The sequence below is a fragment of the Notothenia coriiceps genome, unplaced genomic scaffold (assembly GCF_000735185.1).
Source record: "Notothenia coriiceps isolate Sejong01 unplaced genomic scaffold, NC01 NC01_scaffold00013172, whole genome shotgun sequence".
NCBI classification, from domain to species: Eukaryota; Metazoa; Chordata; class Actinopteri; order Perciformes; family Nototheniidae; genus Notothenia; species Notothenia coriiceps.
In genome coordinates, this window is record NW_011345873.1 from 329511 (window position 1) to 347590 (window position 18080).

The 18080-nt window shown below is 41.1% G+C and overlaps 2 protein-coding genes across 3 annotated transcripts in view; one reads left to right on the top strand and one right to left on the bottom strand.

Annotated features, from left to right (window-relative positions):
- aifm3 (AIF family member 3) overlaps positions 1 to 5908 on the bottom strand; it is a 17321-nt gene extending 11413 nt beyond the window's left edge. For both annotated transcript variants that reach the window (XM_010773940.1, XM_010773939.1), the window contains exons 1-2: positions 5526 to 5908; positions 1508 to 1694 (exon numbers count right to left, since the gene is read on the bottom strand). In XM_010773940.1, coding sequence (XP_010772242.1) covers positions 1508 to 1538 — 31 coding nt within the window. In that variant the 5' untranslated portion in view covers positions 1539 to 1694; positions 5526 to 5908. The remainder of the gene's footprint in view (positions 1 to 1507; positions 1695 to 5525) is intronic.
- A 5932-nt stretch (positions 5909 to 11840) lies between these two features.
- Positions 11841 to 12691, top strand: cldn26 (claudin 26). The gene has a single exon (XM_010773942.1). It carries the CDS (start codon positions 11845 to 11847, stop codon positions 12499 to 12501), a length of 657 nt encoding a protein of 218 aa, XP_010772244.1. The 5' UTR covers positions 11841 to 11844; the 3' UTR covers positions 12502 to 12691.
- Positions 12692 to 18080: the final 5389 nt, after the last annotated feature.

Below are 18080 nucleotides of genomic sequence, written 5' to 3' on the forward strand. Positions count from 1 at the left end.
GTGTGCCTTGGCAGTTGTGTATATAGAAAATGTTTTAGATCTTTGAGTTCATCTCATGAAAAATGGGAGCAAAAACTAAAGTGTTGCATTTACATTTTTGTTCAGTGTATTTCCATCCTTAACCTTTGCTTTGGAAGAGGAATTTGCGTTTCAGCGAGGAGAGACGTCAACAACTTTGGGACAAATTGAGAGCGACATCTCCACAACTGAAACAAATGACTGCAGGAAGCATGCTGAAGGGAGATGTGAGTAAGGGAGAAACTTGCCTCCTTTATTTTATTTTCCCTTTTAACATCTAGTGAGTATAAGGCTATTTTTACAAAGCCGAAGATTATGATGCAGAAAAACCTTGAAAGGGAAGAGACAGGTAACACTGCCAAAAACAAATCCATCTATATCTAAACATAAATAAGTAAGTTGCAAAACATACTTTGACAGGATTACAATGCCTTAAATAATGATATTTCCATAATTAAAGTAAAATAAACAACCCAGCAGTTTGTTTTTGTCGTTCTTATTTTGTTCTGCCTGAAAACAGGCTATAACAGAGTACATTTGTTGGGAGATATTGTCCTTTGAAGACATATGATGCGCTGCTTGATTGAGCTTGATTTATGTTTCTTAACATTAAACAACGGTTGTGTAATTCCCTTTTCACTGCAGCAGGCTGTATCTGTTCGGCTGGAAAAATGTGCTGATCATCCGGTTCTTACACAGTAATCTGGCAGGAATTTTATCCTGCTGAGCAAGCCTTAATTAAAATCAATGGAAAATCGTAATAGTGGGTGCAATTGCAGAGAAAAGAAAGAGAAAGCTTTCCACAGCTGAAGAGAATCTCTGGATGCTGCTGGATCTGATGCTAAATTAAACATCGCCACACTGATGCTGCAGTTCCGCAGTTATAAAAAGTTCCCTGATGTGGAACATGTATCAAAATATGATCTGTAAATTGTAATATTCATGTCTCTGAATGTTATCCTCCTGATCAAAGATGCCACAGAGAGCATTTAAATTCCTCCCACACAAAACACTTTGGTGCAAGCAGAGGAGGCAGGATGCATGTATAACAGGATTTGGAGGCGGGATAGCTCTGAAATTCAATATGAAAAAAACCCATCCCTAAATATATATTTATTTAAAACTAATAGCTGGTTCCTAGAGGAAAACAGTACGCTATTCATATACATATTTCAAAATGAACACTTTACAATATTACGCAATCCTGTAAAACAACAGCACAAAGCACTGCCATGGAGGGAATTTCAGCCCCTTAAGAGTCAATTTAAACAATAATTCATCATAACAACTTGTTGTGTTGCAGAACATCAGACTGTAAGATGCTGCTCTTATTTTGTCCTCCCCCTGTAGGAGAGCGGACTGTTGGAAACACCTTTTTTCACTCGTTTTTCAGCACCTGAACGAGCTATAATGGTGCTTGATTACTGAACGTTTTCTTTCAAACTACAGTAACCTGCCTCTGATTGAGATAGGGGAACATGTCCGTTACCTGGTTTGGGTTTGGAGAAGCATCCTCCCATGGTGGGCCCAGGAGTGAGGGACACCCAGGGGGAGGGAGGTGCGTCAGATCCTTGGGCTGGGCCGCTTGGTTGGGAAGTAACGATAACACGGAGCTGTGTGTAAGAGATCCTGCAGGTCCAGACTGGCCATCGCACACATCAGCTGCTCCTCATAATCTGCACGAACAGAGGGGAACACATGAAAAGACACTCAGACAAACGGATCAGATGTAATGCTTTGAAAATAAATAACAGGTCGTTTGGCTGAATTTACTTTTTGACTGCTTCAAGTTTCAAATTGTAGCTTTTAATTTACAATTTCGTCTTTCAAATTATCTAAACATTTGGCCCCATTTTGTCTCGTTTCATAGTGACTGATTGTGTTTGTGTAGTTTATTACAGAAAGTGATTGTAAAGTGTCAAGATTAGACCAGATTTGTTCATGCATATTGCATGGGTAACCGTTAAATATTAACAGCTCTCTAACACCTATTAACTTTCTTGTCACACTGCACTCTTAAAGGCAAGAAGGGGCCCCTTGAGTTTTAAAATCCCCCTTGTTGTGTTGCCACGTTGCCCTTACATTTCTGCTAGCTCTGGTATTTCCCCCACACATACAGTAGTTAGTCACAGAGCGCTGGCTGCTATGAATCTGAGTGGATGGCAGGTGAATCGCTCAACCCGGTGCAATCCATCACCAAATTATCCTTTTGAGGTACAACCAAAGGACTGCTTGATATTCTGAGCACATCTTAATGTCCTTGAACTTCAGGGAAAAAAAGTGTGCAGTGTTGAATAGAGCACTGGAAAGAAATGGGAAAGATCTCCGACTGCATGGCTCAAACTCTGCAGCTGAGAGTGAGTTATATTGTATTTGTTTGCATGGTGAAAGTACTGTACTAAAGTATAATACTAAGGTAATTGCAATATTTTCATTAAAAAAACCTATTACTGAACTCAATTTATTTGACGGCTATAGTTACAAGACACTTAAGACCTATTACTAAAAACAATGTGTAGTTTGGGCCCCTTATGGTATTCCAGAAATCTTCACCTCTAATTTATCATCACATGACCCCTCAGAGTGATTAACACTGGACCTCAATACCTGACTGTATCTTATAACTAGCTCCACCTGCTACAACAGTACAACTGATGCATTAGGTATCATCCAAACAATAATCTTGAACAGGAATATATATAGTCAGAGGGCTATTTTTTATTTAGAACAAATGCTTTTGATTTTGATACTTTTAGTATGTGTGGCTGCTTAACACCATTGCACTTTGAATAAAGTAGAATTTTGATCCAGTGTTGTGTTTGTACTTTTTACATTACATGTTACTTGTTAGATGCTTTTATCCAAAGCGACTTACATACTAATTACTGTGGACAATCCCCACAGGAGCAATTTGGGGTGAAGTGTCTTGCCCAGGGACACAACGACATGCTGACTGCAGTGGGGTTTGAACCTGTGCTCCCCTGATCCGAACACCAACACAATAGTTCACTGCGCACACACGCCGCCTCCTCCTACTTAAAGGTGGGGTATGTCATTTATTTCAGAAACACTTTTTGTTATATTCCATGGAATGCTCTTAACATCCCGATAGCAATGAATACATGAAATGCTTTGACAATAAATACATACAAAAATGTCATCTGTGGAAGCCGTAGCGCTTTAAAAAAGCACGACCAATCATCTGAGCCGGCCCGGCTGAAATAACTGGATGGCCTACCTGCCTGTCAGCCTTCCATCTGTACACAAACTTATCTCGTGCCCTCATTGGTCGAGCTGGTTTCTCCAAAATTACCTACCCCACCTTTAAGTGAAGTATTTTACAACGCCTTCAATGTTTGTTTGAGACATATTTCCCTATACAAGTTGTTGTTGGAAGTAATGTTAAGTAAAAAAAAACTACAGCTGATGATGATTTTTGGCCCTAAAATCAAGTCAGATTTTCCAAATTGTGATTTCATGTCTTTTTAGTCTTAATTCAAGCGCTAAGCATCCAAATATCTGGGTCAAGCCCTGACAATATCCTGCATTAAGTTGACAGCCGTGCCTAAACAGCAGAGCCTTTGATCTTGTGTGCTTCCCTGAACACACAGAGCAACATATTAAAACTCCACTCTCACATGTTGCCACTTTAATAATTTGTCACCACTTAAAATGTGATGAACAACTAATTGGATTGGAAAGAGCTGCCATCATGGAGCTCCAACAAGCCACCAAGATATTTTGTGTGAAACTAAAGTAGGTTAAGCAGATTTGGTCCCCACAACATATGACGCAGATCCCGCTCTCTCACTGCTGGGCCTGTCCCCATGCAGTGCTAATAATCTTGCCTGCAAACAAGCTGTCAGTTTCACTCACTTCCCTACAAATGTAATACCTGTTACTGGAATGCTAGAGGGGAGAATTAGCAAAAGGCGACTCCTGGTTGGTGGCGGGAGGTCGATTTATAAACTGGGGTTGAAAAAAAGCAGGAATGTTGAGCAGCAAAGCACCCACCATCATTCATAACTGGCCTAAACCTTCAACAAATGCATTCTGCAACAGCAAACTGTGATTTCATTGAGGAACGTGGTCAACAATGATTAATATATACAAACTGGACTTGCAGGATCACCTGAATTAAAGAAGAGCTGCTGGTTCAGTGGCTCATTCAACTCCAAACTGGTCTCAAACACTCGCTTGACAGGTATGTTGGCCAGCAGTTAACGATTAGGTGTCTCTGATCCTCAGCTGATAAAGGACAACAATCTACTTGCACTCTTAATATTTTACCACACCTCTTTACCCCCCTCATTAGCAGGGGGGGTTGTGTAAGACAGAGATAACCATTCCCTGATTGTGTAAAAGTCAACGGGTGAAAAAAAGTTATCTCTCACCTTAGTGGTTATCTATTTGTTTGACGTCAGCTTAAGGAACATGCAATCGGTGAAGTGTTAGGTTCTTTGAAATATAATACAAATCATATTTCTGCATTTCTTATTTTGATTGTTCACAGTTGAAGTAGAAACTGAAGGGTTTACTTTTTAAGTAAATTGAGTCACCAGATTTTCTGCCCAAGTGCCAAGACGTTTTTGATTTATTTCTATTTACTCCATTGCCTACGTGTCCTAATTATAAAAGAATAGAGTGGATTACAGTTAATCACAATCCCCATTAAGAAGCTCTGGTTATTTTCGACCACGTTTCTCCAAATGCTTGTACTGTTTGTGTATTGTAAAATTGGTAGTTGTTATTGCCATTTCAGAGACAGGAGAGCTGACAGCAGATTAATAAAGTCCCAAACAGTATCTAAAGTGTGCTTTCTGTCTGCATAAACAAGACTTTTGGCGTTTAGTATAATATAAATATGCCACGTGGATCTAGAAAACAAAGATTGGCCAGCATTCTTTCAGCATTGTTTACTGTCAAAGCGGTACAATGAGGAGAATACGTTTGCATTACTCTCAATTTTTTCTTTCAAAATTGACCCCCACTTTACTGTGTATATTATATATTGTTGTGTAAAGCTAAAGCGTGTGAACAATGCATGGCACCGCAGTAGTCCATCAGGTCATTTTCTGCTGCTTTGAGCGATAACCTCTCCATGATGTCATGGAAAACTAGAATTGCGGTTTTCAGAGGGGTGTACACCCCCACAGAGGAGCTGTGTTTCCATAAAGCAATTCTGCTATTGACCGGTTTCTCAGCATGCACACAGAAACTAAAACATACACATAATCAATCAAATAGTGTAAGTTTTGCAGTGTTATATTGGATTCTCATCCAGTTTTCTAAATAGTTATTGATGTACTAACTATTAAAACAGCCCTGATGTACAGATCCAACAAAAAATAATATAGTTTGTGTTTCTGGTTTCAGTTTTAATACTGCACCACTCCATGGTTCTCCAGGTAAGATCTGACTCTACACAGAGCATCACACAAACATATAATGATGGGAACTAATACAACAGAGCTATATTTCCCTGACTCATAAGAAATGAAGCTTACCAGTGTGCATGGAGCAGGTGCAATGATCCAGTCAAACTCCCCGGTGCTCAGCTTCCCTTGTGGAGCACGGTAGCATATTAGCACATGAGTCTCCTAACAATCCTGTCCACTGGAGTATTCCCAGTCTGTGCGTCCCTCTGTACCCTCCTCCGGCTCTCCTCTGCCTCTTGATGCAGCAGAGACTGAAGTGAGTGTGTGTGAGTGTATGAGTGTGTGTGTGCCCCTGGCAGAGCCCCCCTCCAGAAGCAGACTGAGCAGACCGGTCGTGGGAGTTTCTCTCTTTCTCTGGCCGAGCCTGTAAATGCAGCACGGAGGACCTCTGCCAGTTTCTCAGCTGTATGCAGTATTGATGGAGTTGCTGAGGGGATGCTCACACAGCATGAATTCTCACCGTCCTCCTCACACTCACACACACACACACACACACACACACACACACACACACACACACACACACACACACACACACACACACACACACACACACACACACACACACACACACACACACACTTAACTGCACTGCCTAGTTGGATTGCCCACTTATCATACTGTCTATTCATGCATTGTGTGCTACTGTTAAAACTTACTAGAGTGATATTTACTCTATGCTGCCAGGGGACATACACAGTGCTGATTGCTGCAAACTATCAAACACTCTTATAGTACATGTGCTACTTTTCTTTCAGTGTGCAACAATCGGAGAGATCGTTAAAGTGCAGTTGGTGCAGTAAGTCCCAGTTTCAGTAAGGGGAGGGGGCGGGGGGAGGAGGATTAAAAAGGTATACTGAGTATATTTCCACTCCTCATACTCTCACTGTGGGAGTTAATGTACCTCCCTTTCAAATAACTGCAGGTACAAGGTCATTCACCTGAAGGTATCAGATCCATGTCTGTGGAAATTACAGAAGCATTGACACAGGGACATGATTTGGATGCAGCATTAACAACCCTAATAGTTTTTAAATTGTCGTTCAAATATTTGTTTTAAACAATAGACATTTATCAGATGTATTCAAGCTACATAGAGTGGTTGTATTTCTACAGTGTGCTGACAGCTGACACGTGCACATGTGCTCCAGTGTCAGTGTGTTTGTGTTGCTCTCTGCATGTGTTCAAGCACATGTAAAAACAATGCAGTGGAAGCCGGGGCGGGCGGTGTGCACATGTTCAACAAGATGAGTGATCTGCGTCACACAGGGGGGCACTGATGTATCACTCTGTTTAATTGAATTACAAGGAGACTCTCTTCTGCTGCGTCCGGAGAAAGCTGCAGTATCAACAAACTCAGAAGTGAAATTAATCATTAATATGCTGAAATGTAGAGATCATGGCCTGCCAAAACATTAATGTCAGGATTCTACCTGACCGTTAGTTTATCTTAACAGAGTGCGTCTCTTAGGCAAATCAGCATGTTAAAGCTTAGTATCTAAACATGCTTGGACATGTTAGTCGATTAAATAAGAAGGTTGTTGCAAATATACATTTGTTTGGGAAGTAATGAACTGACAAGTTCTGTGAGAATTTGTAACAGATGTTTTGAAATGGTTGAATTGCTATCAAACACGGTCCCAGGTTTACTTGAAGTCATCAAGATTTTTCTTTTTTCCCCCAACATTTCAAGGTCAAGTTATTAATGTTCAAAATGATCATTTGAGGGTGTGGTATTCCATTACAGACTAGACCACATGTGTCAAACTAAAGGCCCGGTGTCCAAATCAGGCCCTTGGTGGATTGAATTTCGGCCCGCAGGATAATTTTTCATTACTATTAGATCTGGCCCGCCGGTATATTGCACGCACACCTTCACTCCATCCTGAGGATTTCCTCAGCTCAGAGCCTGAGCCCAAACATAGATGAACTTGCTCCCAAGATGAGATGCCAAGTATCTGGCTTGAACTAGCATCACAGAGCAGCACACTGAGTTTAATGGATGTTTCCTTCTGCACTTTTTCTCTCACGACAACAGGGCATGTTTGTTTTTTTCTTTGCGAGAAAGAGTTTTTTTGAAGCTGTTGTTGGCCTGTGGAAAAATGTAATCATAAGAAATGACTCTGGAAAAGCTTCAGATAGAGCCTTAAGAAATGAATGCAACTGATTATTTAATGTTTAATGTTGTTTTTATAGGCTATCATTTAAGCTTTGTTAGTTCCAGGTTTAATATGTGCAATGAGTTCATTTCAATAAGTTCTGCAATAAACATTGAACCAGTCCGGCCCTCGACTAGTACCGATGTTTTTATTTTGGCCCACTGTGTATTTGAGTTTGACACCTCTGGTCTAGACACTCTTCATAGAAACTGGTCTCTCTCTCTAGAATCATATATATTAAACTACTGGATTATAATTGTTATGCAATAATGTGTTCATCACATCTGGTAAATGTGGAGCTATACTTAATTAATTACTTATACCACTGCTGGAGATTTTAACATATAATTATACATCTTAGTTTGTTTACTAACAAGTTTGTTTATTTATATTTTGTATAAGCTAAAGATCTGAATTTTAAATAAAACATTTTAAGCAAGGTACAAGTAGCCAAAAATCATAATTAAGACTTAAGACAGAGCCTTTGCTGTTGCAGCTCCAAAGTTACGGTACGAATTGCCCCTCCAGGTTAGACTTGCTCCAACTCTGCCCGTTTTGAAATCTTGTTTAAAAACCCACTTCTTTTCCCTGGCATTTACAGACCAGGTGACACTTGTGCTTTTAAATTTGGGTTTTATCTTACTAGTGTTTTGTATTGTTTGTACGTCATGTAGGAGAGTTTTTCAGTCTGTGCCTTCTGATCTGGTTTCATTGTTTCGTGTTTTACATTTGTTTCATGTCCTGTCTGTTTTTTATGTATTTATGCTATGTTTTTATACAGTTGTTGATGTACAGCACTTTGTTCAACTCNGGCGGAGGCTCTTGATGGTGAAGCGGGCACAATGCCCGCACGAACCGGGGGTATCGATAGCTTCCTGGGCGTGTTCCAGCCCAAGGCAGGACGAGCAGACCTGGTGTGAGTCCGTGCCCGAGATCTTAAACCCGCAGCCCTCCGAGCCTCCGAACCTCCGACTCCTCTGGTGTGAGGGAGAGAAGGGTCCATCCTCGTTTGCCGGGGTGTCGGCGCGGAGGGACAAGCTAGTAACAGGTATGTTACCGAAAAAAATCCAACCTTATCGTTATTCCGAGAGGAAAAAACAACGGGGTCGATTTTTCTTTAAAAAATATTAACTGATGTGTTAATATCTTTCTTATCTCCGTCTCCTCTGGTGTGAGGGAGAGAAGAGTCCGTCCTCGCTCTCCGTGGGGTCGGCGCGGAGGGATAAACTAGCAAGAGGTATGTTACTGTTTGAAGAAAAAAATCAAACCTTACCGTTATTTCGAAAGAAAAAACTGCGGGGCAGATTACAATATTAACTGGTGTGTTAATATTTGTTCAATTCGTCTGCAAAGCAAGAAAGTAACCGGCAAGTGCCCGTCGACCGAATCTTAGCTTGGGTTCAGTCTGTGGACTGTTAAGCTAGCCCGGCTACTGATATTCGAGATGTGCTCTGAAGCGAGAAGAGGTGTTTGAATGACGCTGCAACGTAGCGCAAGCTACTTAAAGGGTGGGTGGATTCCCTGACGTAGACGTCAAGATCACCAGCCCATCAGAATTGGCGTAATGAGATTGATGCTTCTGTTTGCATTCACGTTGAGGCGCATCCCATTGTGAGACATCGAACGGAGTGTTATGAATGAGAACTACAGTGTTCTATACAACAAACTACATGGATGTTTAATAAGAACAAGGGACTACTGTAAACTCATCTAGAGACTCTGCACCTTGCTCTGATGCTGTTGTTTTATGCTTTATGAACGTGGACAACAGAGAAACATATTATTCATGACCAAAGTTGTAATTGAAATAAAAACGGAAAGTGAAATGTGTGCTCGTCACCCTCTCCCTCCGGTCCACATTAATACAAATGATCCCAATACGTATGATTGTATGAAAATATCTTAAAATAAATACAAATGTATTTATTATAAATGTTAGTCCTTAACATCTATCACTGTGTATATCAATGGTGATATACACAGTGATAGATGTTAAGGACTAACATTTATAATAAATACATTTGTATTTATTTTAAGATATTTTCATACAATCATACGTATTGGGATCATTNACGGGCGAAGTGGTAGTTCACGAACCGGGGGTATCGATAGCTTCCTGGGCGTGTTCCAGCCCAAGGCAGGACGAGCAGACCTGGTGTGAGTCCGTGCCCGAGATCTTAAACCCGCAGCCGCAGGGCCGAGCCTCCGACTCCTCTGGTGTGAGAGAGAGAAGGGTCCATCCTCGTTTGCCGGGGTGTCAGCGCGGAGGGACAAGCTAGTAACAGGTATGTTACCGAAAAAAATCCAACCTTATCGTTATTCCGAAAGGCAAAAAAGACGGGGTAGATTTTTCTTTAAAAAATATTAACTGGTGTGTTAATATGTTTCTTATCTCCGTCTCCTCTGGTGTGAGGGAGAGAAGAGTCCTTCCTCGCTCGCCGTGGTGTCGGCACGGAGGGATAAACTAGCAACAGGTATGTTACTGTTTGAAGAAAAAAATCAAACCTTACCGTTATTTCGAAAGAAAAAACGGCGGGGCAGATTACAATATTAACTGGTGTGTTAATATTTGTTCAATTCTTCTGCAAAGCAAAAAAGTAACCGGCAAGCGCCCGTCGACCGAATGTTACCTTGGGTTCAGTCTGTTGACCATTAAGCTAGCCCGGCTACTGATATTCGAGATGTGCTCTGAAGCAAGAAGAGGTGTTTGAATGACGCTGCGACGTAGCGCAAGCTACTTAAATTGTGGGTGGATTCCCTGACGTAGACGTCAAGATCACCAGCCAATCAGGATTGGCGTAATGAGATTGATGCTTCTGTTTGCATACGCGTTGAGGCGCATCCCATAGTGAGACATCGAACGGAGTGTTATGAATGAGAACTGAGGATGGCCTCTCGTTCTTGATATGCAGTCAGACTAGACTTGCTCAGTGATTTGTTTAATTTATGATAGCTTAGATTAAAACCATGCTCTAAATCAACAACTCAAATCACAAAATGATACAGTTTCTTCTCAAAGACTCACTGTGGTGTGGCCTATATACAAATGCATTTTATAACAATAGTTATACTTCTATTGAACAAATAGGAAGTTCTTTCACAGACCTTCGCCATAAACTAAAGCCATTGTAACCTGTTCAATATGTGAAGAAAACTGAAGGTTAATCCTTCATCAAATTAGCCACGTCCTTCAGCAGTTTCAGTTTCCACAGATCTATGGATGATAAGGTCAGACAATGCTCCTTGTTTTGAGAGGGGGAACTCACTTGGCTCCAGCAATTTTTTGCACTTACAAAGACTTTGAGTTTCTCAAGAGCTAATTTAAAGTAAATTAGACTAATTCTATTTAATGAATGCAAACTTTACCTCCCTTTCAAATGTATTTGAAATGCTTGTCCTTTCACAATATTCAAGACAATCAGGCCACCCTAAACTATTGAGTTAAGTGTGATTTAAATAAAATTGAATGATTGCAGGAAAGAATACTGTTTTACCATTTATTTTGTATATGTTATGTAATAGATTCTACTCTTGGGATTGAGAATAAAGGTTGACCTAATTGTTGAGGCAGTAGATTGAATTTTCTCTCAGCTGCCAGTTGTACTGCAGGATCTGTAAAGACCCTCAGAGGAATTCACAAAGTGTTGGACTCTTTTGGACTCGGTTGTAAGTAGCATTGCAGTGAGTACAAAGTGCTATTCATAGTCCAGATACTTGATACACTTGGCAAATCGAAAGCTTGAAAGAGCATTAATGTCTTAAACAAATTAATTCCCTAGTCTCATCTGTGACATCAGTGGAACAACTCATCTGGAATAATTACATGTTGTTAAGATGGACTGAATTTCACAGAAACAGGACATTGTAGCTCTTTCTGGAGTAGCTTATAGGTCTTCTTGTTTCCTGTGCACCTCCCATGCCCAGCTTGCTCATGTTTCATTCATTTAAGTCCGCTTGTGCGCGCGCACACAGTCCAGATCCCCGCTGGACATATTTAGTTTTATCAACAGAGTTCATTGTTCCCTGTGATGATATTGAACACTGACAAAATAACAGTATGTCTGTTGTCATGCCACAGCCCCGGATTATCTCCCATTTTCTGAGGAGGCTGAATAAGTGGGCTGGCCCGGTTGGTCCTGAACCTCAGCAGGTGGGACGGGCCAAACAGCCACTCTGGATCTCCCAGCCTGTTGTTGCATACACCTGAGCAGGATTCAGAAGGGCAGAAGATGGTTTTTCTAACAACCAAAGTGATGCAAAGGACTGCACTCTTTGTGACGTTTGGGGGTTTGGTCACATGTCTGATCACCACCTTCCTGCCATTTTGGAAGACGATGAACTCCGACCTGAACGAAGTGGAGAACTGGTTTTCTGGACTGTGGCACACCTGTCTTTACACCGAGGAGGTGGGAATTCAGTGTAAGGCCTACGACTCCATCATGGGGCTGCCGATGGACCTGCAGGTCTCCAGGGTGCTCATGTCGGTGTCCATAGTCACTGGAGGTTTATCTGTCATGGCTGCCTTCCCAGGGCTGGAGGGGGTGGACATGTGTGTTGGGCAGCCCAGCGTGAAGAGGCTGCTCCTCGTCTTCAGCGGGGTGCTCTCCTGGGTGTCCGGGCTCACCACTTTGGCTCCCGTCTCTCTCGTGGCCTACACAACTGTGGTGGAGTTCTGGGACAAGGGTTTTCCTGATGTGATGCCACGCTGGGAGTACGGCGAGGCGATGTTCTCGGGATGGTTTGGAGGTCTTGCTCTGATCATCGGAGGGACTCTGTTCTTTGTGGCTGTGTGCATGGGGGACTACGAACAGATGCCACCAAGTGAGCCACGCAGCCCGCAGGCAAAGCACAGGACAAGGCACTACCAGAAGACAGAGGTGTTATAGATTCTTATTGCCATTCACACAATATACTCCATAGGCCCGTCAGCTTGCAGAGTGATAGCATAATGACATTAATTGTGAATTTTTGTTAAGAAAACATTTCTGACCTAAGTGACCTAAAAGCTGCATGTGTTTAATTGTTCATTTCTGAATCAAATTGTAACACATTAATGTAATCTCTGTTTCTGGGTTATTATGAGTTGACCTCATCAAGTTTTACTACTATTAAATGTCTCATAATAAGCAACTGTAGTATTTCTTTAAAGTCCACTGACACGGCAAAAATAAGACAGGATGGCAATATTTCCTGATGCACATAAAACTTTTTGTTACATAAGAATTAAATTCCCAGATTGATTGACAATTTATTTAATCACAGCAGTTCTTTAAATTGACCCAATCAATGTTACTATTGTTTTTTGATCACATGAAAATGTTTTGGTACTGCGTTTATATTTGGAAAAACAGGCTTTACATGAGAAACACAGAAAATACAGGTTTTCACATAATTTTTTATTTCCATACAGTATCTATTTATCTGTTGGATAAATCTTTCATCCTTCCAGCTTATAAATGAATAAACAATACGTTTACATTACATTTCATTTAGCTGACTCTTTTTATCCGAAGCGAATTACAATGACGAATTACAGGGACATTCTCCCTGGAGTAACTAAGGGCTAAGTGCCTTACTCAAGGGCACACTAGTGGTGGTGTTCCTGGCGGGATTTGAACTCACAACCTTCTGATCTTCAGCCCACCTCACTATCCATTAAACCACCACTACCCCATGGTAGTTACGTCATTAGTGGCACTGTTACCTCCATCTAAAGTCCTTTGGAAAGTATATAAAGACAGCAGTAACTAAGCAAACTGGCTTCTCTCCAGCCCAACGAGCCAGTGTATTACTTCAAGGAACTCTGATCATATAATTAAAATACATGAATGTCCAACATGGTGGTGCACAGTGTCTCCGAGTCGCTGCCGGGAGAAGTGAATATAGCCGGGGTTGCATTCCAGGGCTGGAGCTCCTCTGTGTTACATTTCGTTTCGGGGAGGGGAGGCTTGGCCCCAGCAGCTTCTCTTAGTCCTTAATACATTACTTGGTGTTGGATTACTGCTCTGCATACATAGTGATGATTAGAAACTGATCTTGACATGTGTTTTAAATGTTTTGAGAATAGTTATCAGTGGTGTAATGTAGTGATGTAATATTATACTTAATCCAATCCATTTTATTTCTATAGCACATTTAAAAACAACAGAGTTGAACAAAGTGCTGTACATCAACAACTGTATAAAAACATAGCATAAATACATAAAAAACAGACAGGACTCAGACACGAAAGACTAAAGACCAAGAGTAACAAAGCAACAAATGTAANGACCATTTACCATCAAAATTAACTTTATTTATATGTTTTGTTATTAATATGAACCTGCAAAGAAACTAACATCACCAAACAAGTTAGATGCTGCGTATCACAGTGCACTGAGATTTGTGACAAACTGTAAAGCATTAACCCATCACTGTACCCTGTATGCAAGGGCTGGTTTGCCTTCGCTAACTGTACGGAGGCTCAGTCACTGGTACATTTTCATATACAAAGCCATGTTAGGGAAACTTCCATCCTACATCTGCTCCCCGATCTCACGGTGAATTGTAAGTGGCTACTGCCTGAGATCGCATGCTGTAGTTTTATTAAATGTGCCAATTGCTAGGACTGTCTTAGGGCAGATAACATTTAGATGTGCAGCTCCACTGTCTTGGAATAGTCTGCAATTGAAATGGAAACTGAGCAATCTGGTGCCACTAAATGTTTTTGAAGCTCGGTTGGATGCTACACAATCGGAAGCTGTTGGTACCTGCTCATGTGGATAGTTATGTACATTGTAAACCCTGTAATGACGCTGTAAGATGTCCTTTTTGTTGTTCTGTATGTTTTTATGTTTCATGTGGAACCTACTTGAGCAGGTCTCCCTTGAAAAAGAGATCAATGATCTCAATGGGATACACCTGGATAAATAAAGGTTTGAAATGAAATGAAATGAAAGTGTAATGGTGTAAAATGAACAAAATAAAACGAAATATTTGCTTCTGAATTGTAGCAAAAGGAAAAAGTAGCATACAATGGAAATACTCAAGTAAGTACCCCAAAATTGTACAGTACTTGTAGTTTATGACTCCAGAGGTATGAAAGCTGAGATTCCACAGATTCCATGGGTATAAGTCTCATCACTGTACGACTGCAAATAAACTAACATCACCAAATAAGTGTAATGGTGTAAAATGTACAAAATAAAAGTAAATATTTGCTTCTGAATTGTAGCAAATGGAAAAAGTAGCAAACAATGGAAATACTCAAAGTACCTCAAAATAGTTCAGTAATTGTAGTTTATGAGTCCAGAGGTGTGAAGATGCAGATGTAGGACATACATGTTTCTATCCGTGGCTCGTTGTAGAGGATTAGCAGGTTGATGCATTGTCCTTTGTCAGCAGTAACCCTGACTGCCATTTGTAAGGAGCAGGAGTGAGGTGCAACGCCTCTCAGCCATTCGCTGGCATTTCCCTAATCACTCCGTCTCATCTTTTATTACCTCGGAAAGTCGTTCTCCTCTTGGGTGCTGGCACTGCGGATGTTTTTACCGCCTGCAGTATTCAACATTTTTGTCAGCGGCCAAACGGAGGAGAGTAGACGGAGGGTAATGTGACTGTCAATAATATTCTCACTTTACTCCTGGGAATTACCCTTACTGACTCTCGCAGGTCTGCAAAACTACATATAGAGAATATTCCTTCGTGAAATGTCACCTTTGGGATAGAACTATTCTCCTGTAATCCACATTATTAGTACTCTGAACAACAACATCAGTCAGTGCAATAAACCATGAAACCCTCTGCTTTTCACAACGTACTGATTTTAAAACAGCTGAAGGGAAGCCATAATCATTATTGATTGACCACAATGGAGATAAATGATCCTCTATTGTGTTATCGTAAACATTTTCAATAAATACATATTTGTAGCAGCGTTTGAACTCCAATAAATGAAACCAATCATATTTTTAGCACATTAGTTGTAGAGCAGGGCAAAAGTGTGTATGTTTGGGTGGTATTTACCTGTAATATTATCTATGAATTTCTCTATATGTCCTTTACTTTAAATACAGTTTTCTGGAGTTTAAAGAGGTTTTTCTGTTTCAAATAAAACCACACATTTTTCCCTGCAGTTTCCAGTAAACAAGATTTTCTTACGGTGAACAATGTTTGGAAAAGAAAAGGAAAATTGAGAGAAAACTAACAGGCTGTGGGTTGTGGCAAAATCCCTCAAAAATAATGGAAAGTGTATTTCATAACAATGTGTTTTATAATCCAACTTGAAATGTCAAAAATAACAAAGCAGATACATTCACGGATTTAAAAAGACCATGTGGCTTGGAAAAAAGTGGTCCGCTTCATGGTGACCCTCCACTATTGGAAGGTTTTTATAGCTGGCCAAAGATAGACTCACACATACAGACATCACCCCTTTTATCCGAGTGGATAACATTTAATGGCCCCCTCTGTGGTGCCAATAGATCCCTGTTGGTAATTCCTGCCCACTGTAATGTCATCTTGTTTCTATAAAAGGGGACGAGATGAAAGAGGGATGGTGTAAGTGTTTAGGCCCTGCCTGGCCACTGAACCTAGTTTGCTCCAAATTAGAGATTGAAAAGAGGGGTGTGTGTGGGTGGGGGGTTTGAGGGCGGGGTGCCGAGTGGTGCAATGGAGGGAGACAAAGAGGGAGAGGGGCTATATTTAGTCTGACCCGAGTGCCTGTGTGTGGAGCAGGCCTCGCAGAGAGACAGGTGCAGCGGCTGGTCATTATGGAGGCTCACTTTCAGCGGCTGATAATGGGGCCTCATCTGACAACTACCTATATCTCTACCTCACCGCCTATATTTAGCTCCGATTTGGGACCAGTGGTTGGGGCTTAGAGATGTGTGTGTGTGTGTGTGAGTGTGTGTTTGTGTGTCAAAATGTGCTCTGGGACTCCCGAGAAAAACAGTTGGTGCGAAGCTGGGGATTGGACCCAGGCGCAGCGGTCTCCAGGGACACTGGCATCTGTTTGAAGACGACGACATACTGTGTTAGCGTTGTTTGTTCAGGCAACGCAGCCAATCAGAGAGGTGCTCCTGACCTGCAGGGTAATGCAGCTCAGCATTTCACTAATATGAGCCGCCTTGCAGTTTGTCATATCTCTGTAACATCTGCTGGCCTGCGCAAGTGTGAATTACATGTGTCTTCTTTGTTTTTGCAACACAATCTCTAACTGCTGATGTAACACTTCATTGATACCGTTTCACAGTCTGTCAAGTATTCAAGAGATGACATGTTGGCATTAAGCAATTTTGCAAAAGTGTTTACGCACTATATAAAAAAAGCTGTTTGTTTAGAAATCTGCTTGTGTCAGGAGATTGCAGAGGACTGTATTTCTTTCCTGTTTTGATCCGTATTTTGTTACTCACACAGCTTGTCTCTCAACACAAAACAAATATTGGCCGCCATGTATCAAGTGTAGTCCATCATATCTCTCTATCCTCTGCCCGGCTGTTTGAGGACCCAATACCCCAAGGGAAAGACAGAGAAGAAATAGGAACTAGTCAGAGTTTCAGAACTGTTCAACCTTGGACTGCTCCCTGGAGAAAAATGCTGAGTCACTATAGCAAACCTAAAATAAAACGTCATTGCTCTAACTTTCTGAAGTTAAAACAGTGTATGGACACCCTGTTTCTTCATAAGGTTGTCTTAAAGGAATAGTATTAGTACGTTGAAATGAAGAAAAAGCAAGCAAACACCAGCATCCAGTTAGCTTAGCTTAGCATGTTAGCAAGACTGTTAATGTGGAAAAACAGCTTGCCTTGTAACAAAACCCACCTACCAGTAACTCCAAACTCACTAATCAACACGTGCTATCTTATTTGGTCAATCTATACAACAACCAAAGTGTCAAAGTGACACATTTCTGTTTTAAATAGGGTTAATGTGTCAGACTATTTTTGGTCAGGTGCAGTGACCACAAGGTCTTGTCGTGACCCTGCCAGGCAATCTCCAAAAAGAGAAACAAAAACTTTTAGGAGACTTCCACATGAGTGATATTGATTGATGTTCTGCAAGTCAAAAATAAGTCTTAAAGGTGGGGTAGGTCATTCACTTCAGAAACACTTTTTGTTATATTCCATGGAATGCTCTTAACATCCCGATAGCAATGAATATATTAAAAGCTTTGACAATAAATACATAACAAAATGTCATCTGTGGAAGCCGTGGTGCTGTATAAAGCACGGCCAATTATTTTTACCTGCCTGTCAGCCTTCCATCTGTGCACAAACTTATCTCGTGCCCTCATTGGACATGTGCGCGTCCGTGTGTGTTGGAGGAGGGGCTCTGTGAGGAAGTCTGAAGGAAGGGGCAGATTTTTTCCGGCTTCGTACTTTCAAATTCTAGCGCACTCGAGCTGGTTTCTCCATTCTTACCTACCCTACCTTTAAGTACGAAGCTGTACATGTCTTTTGGGAAGAGTGAGAAACCTTCCACAATT

Bases quoted from the DNA above. Each gene is read 5' to 3' on its own strand.
- cldn26 (XM_010773942.1), top strand. From the start codon at position 11,845: ATGGTTTTTCTAACAACCAAAGTGATGCAAAGGACTGCACTCTTTGTG.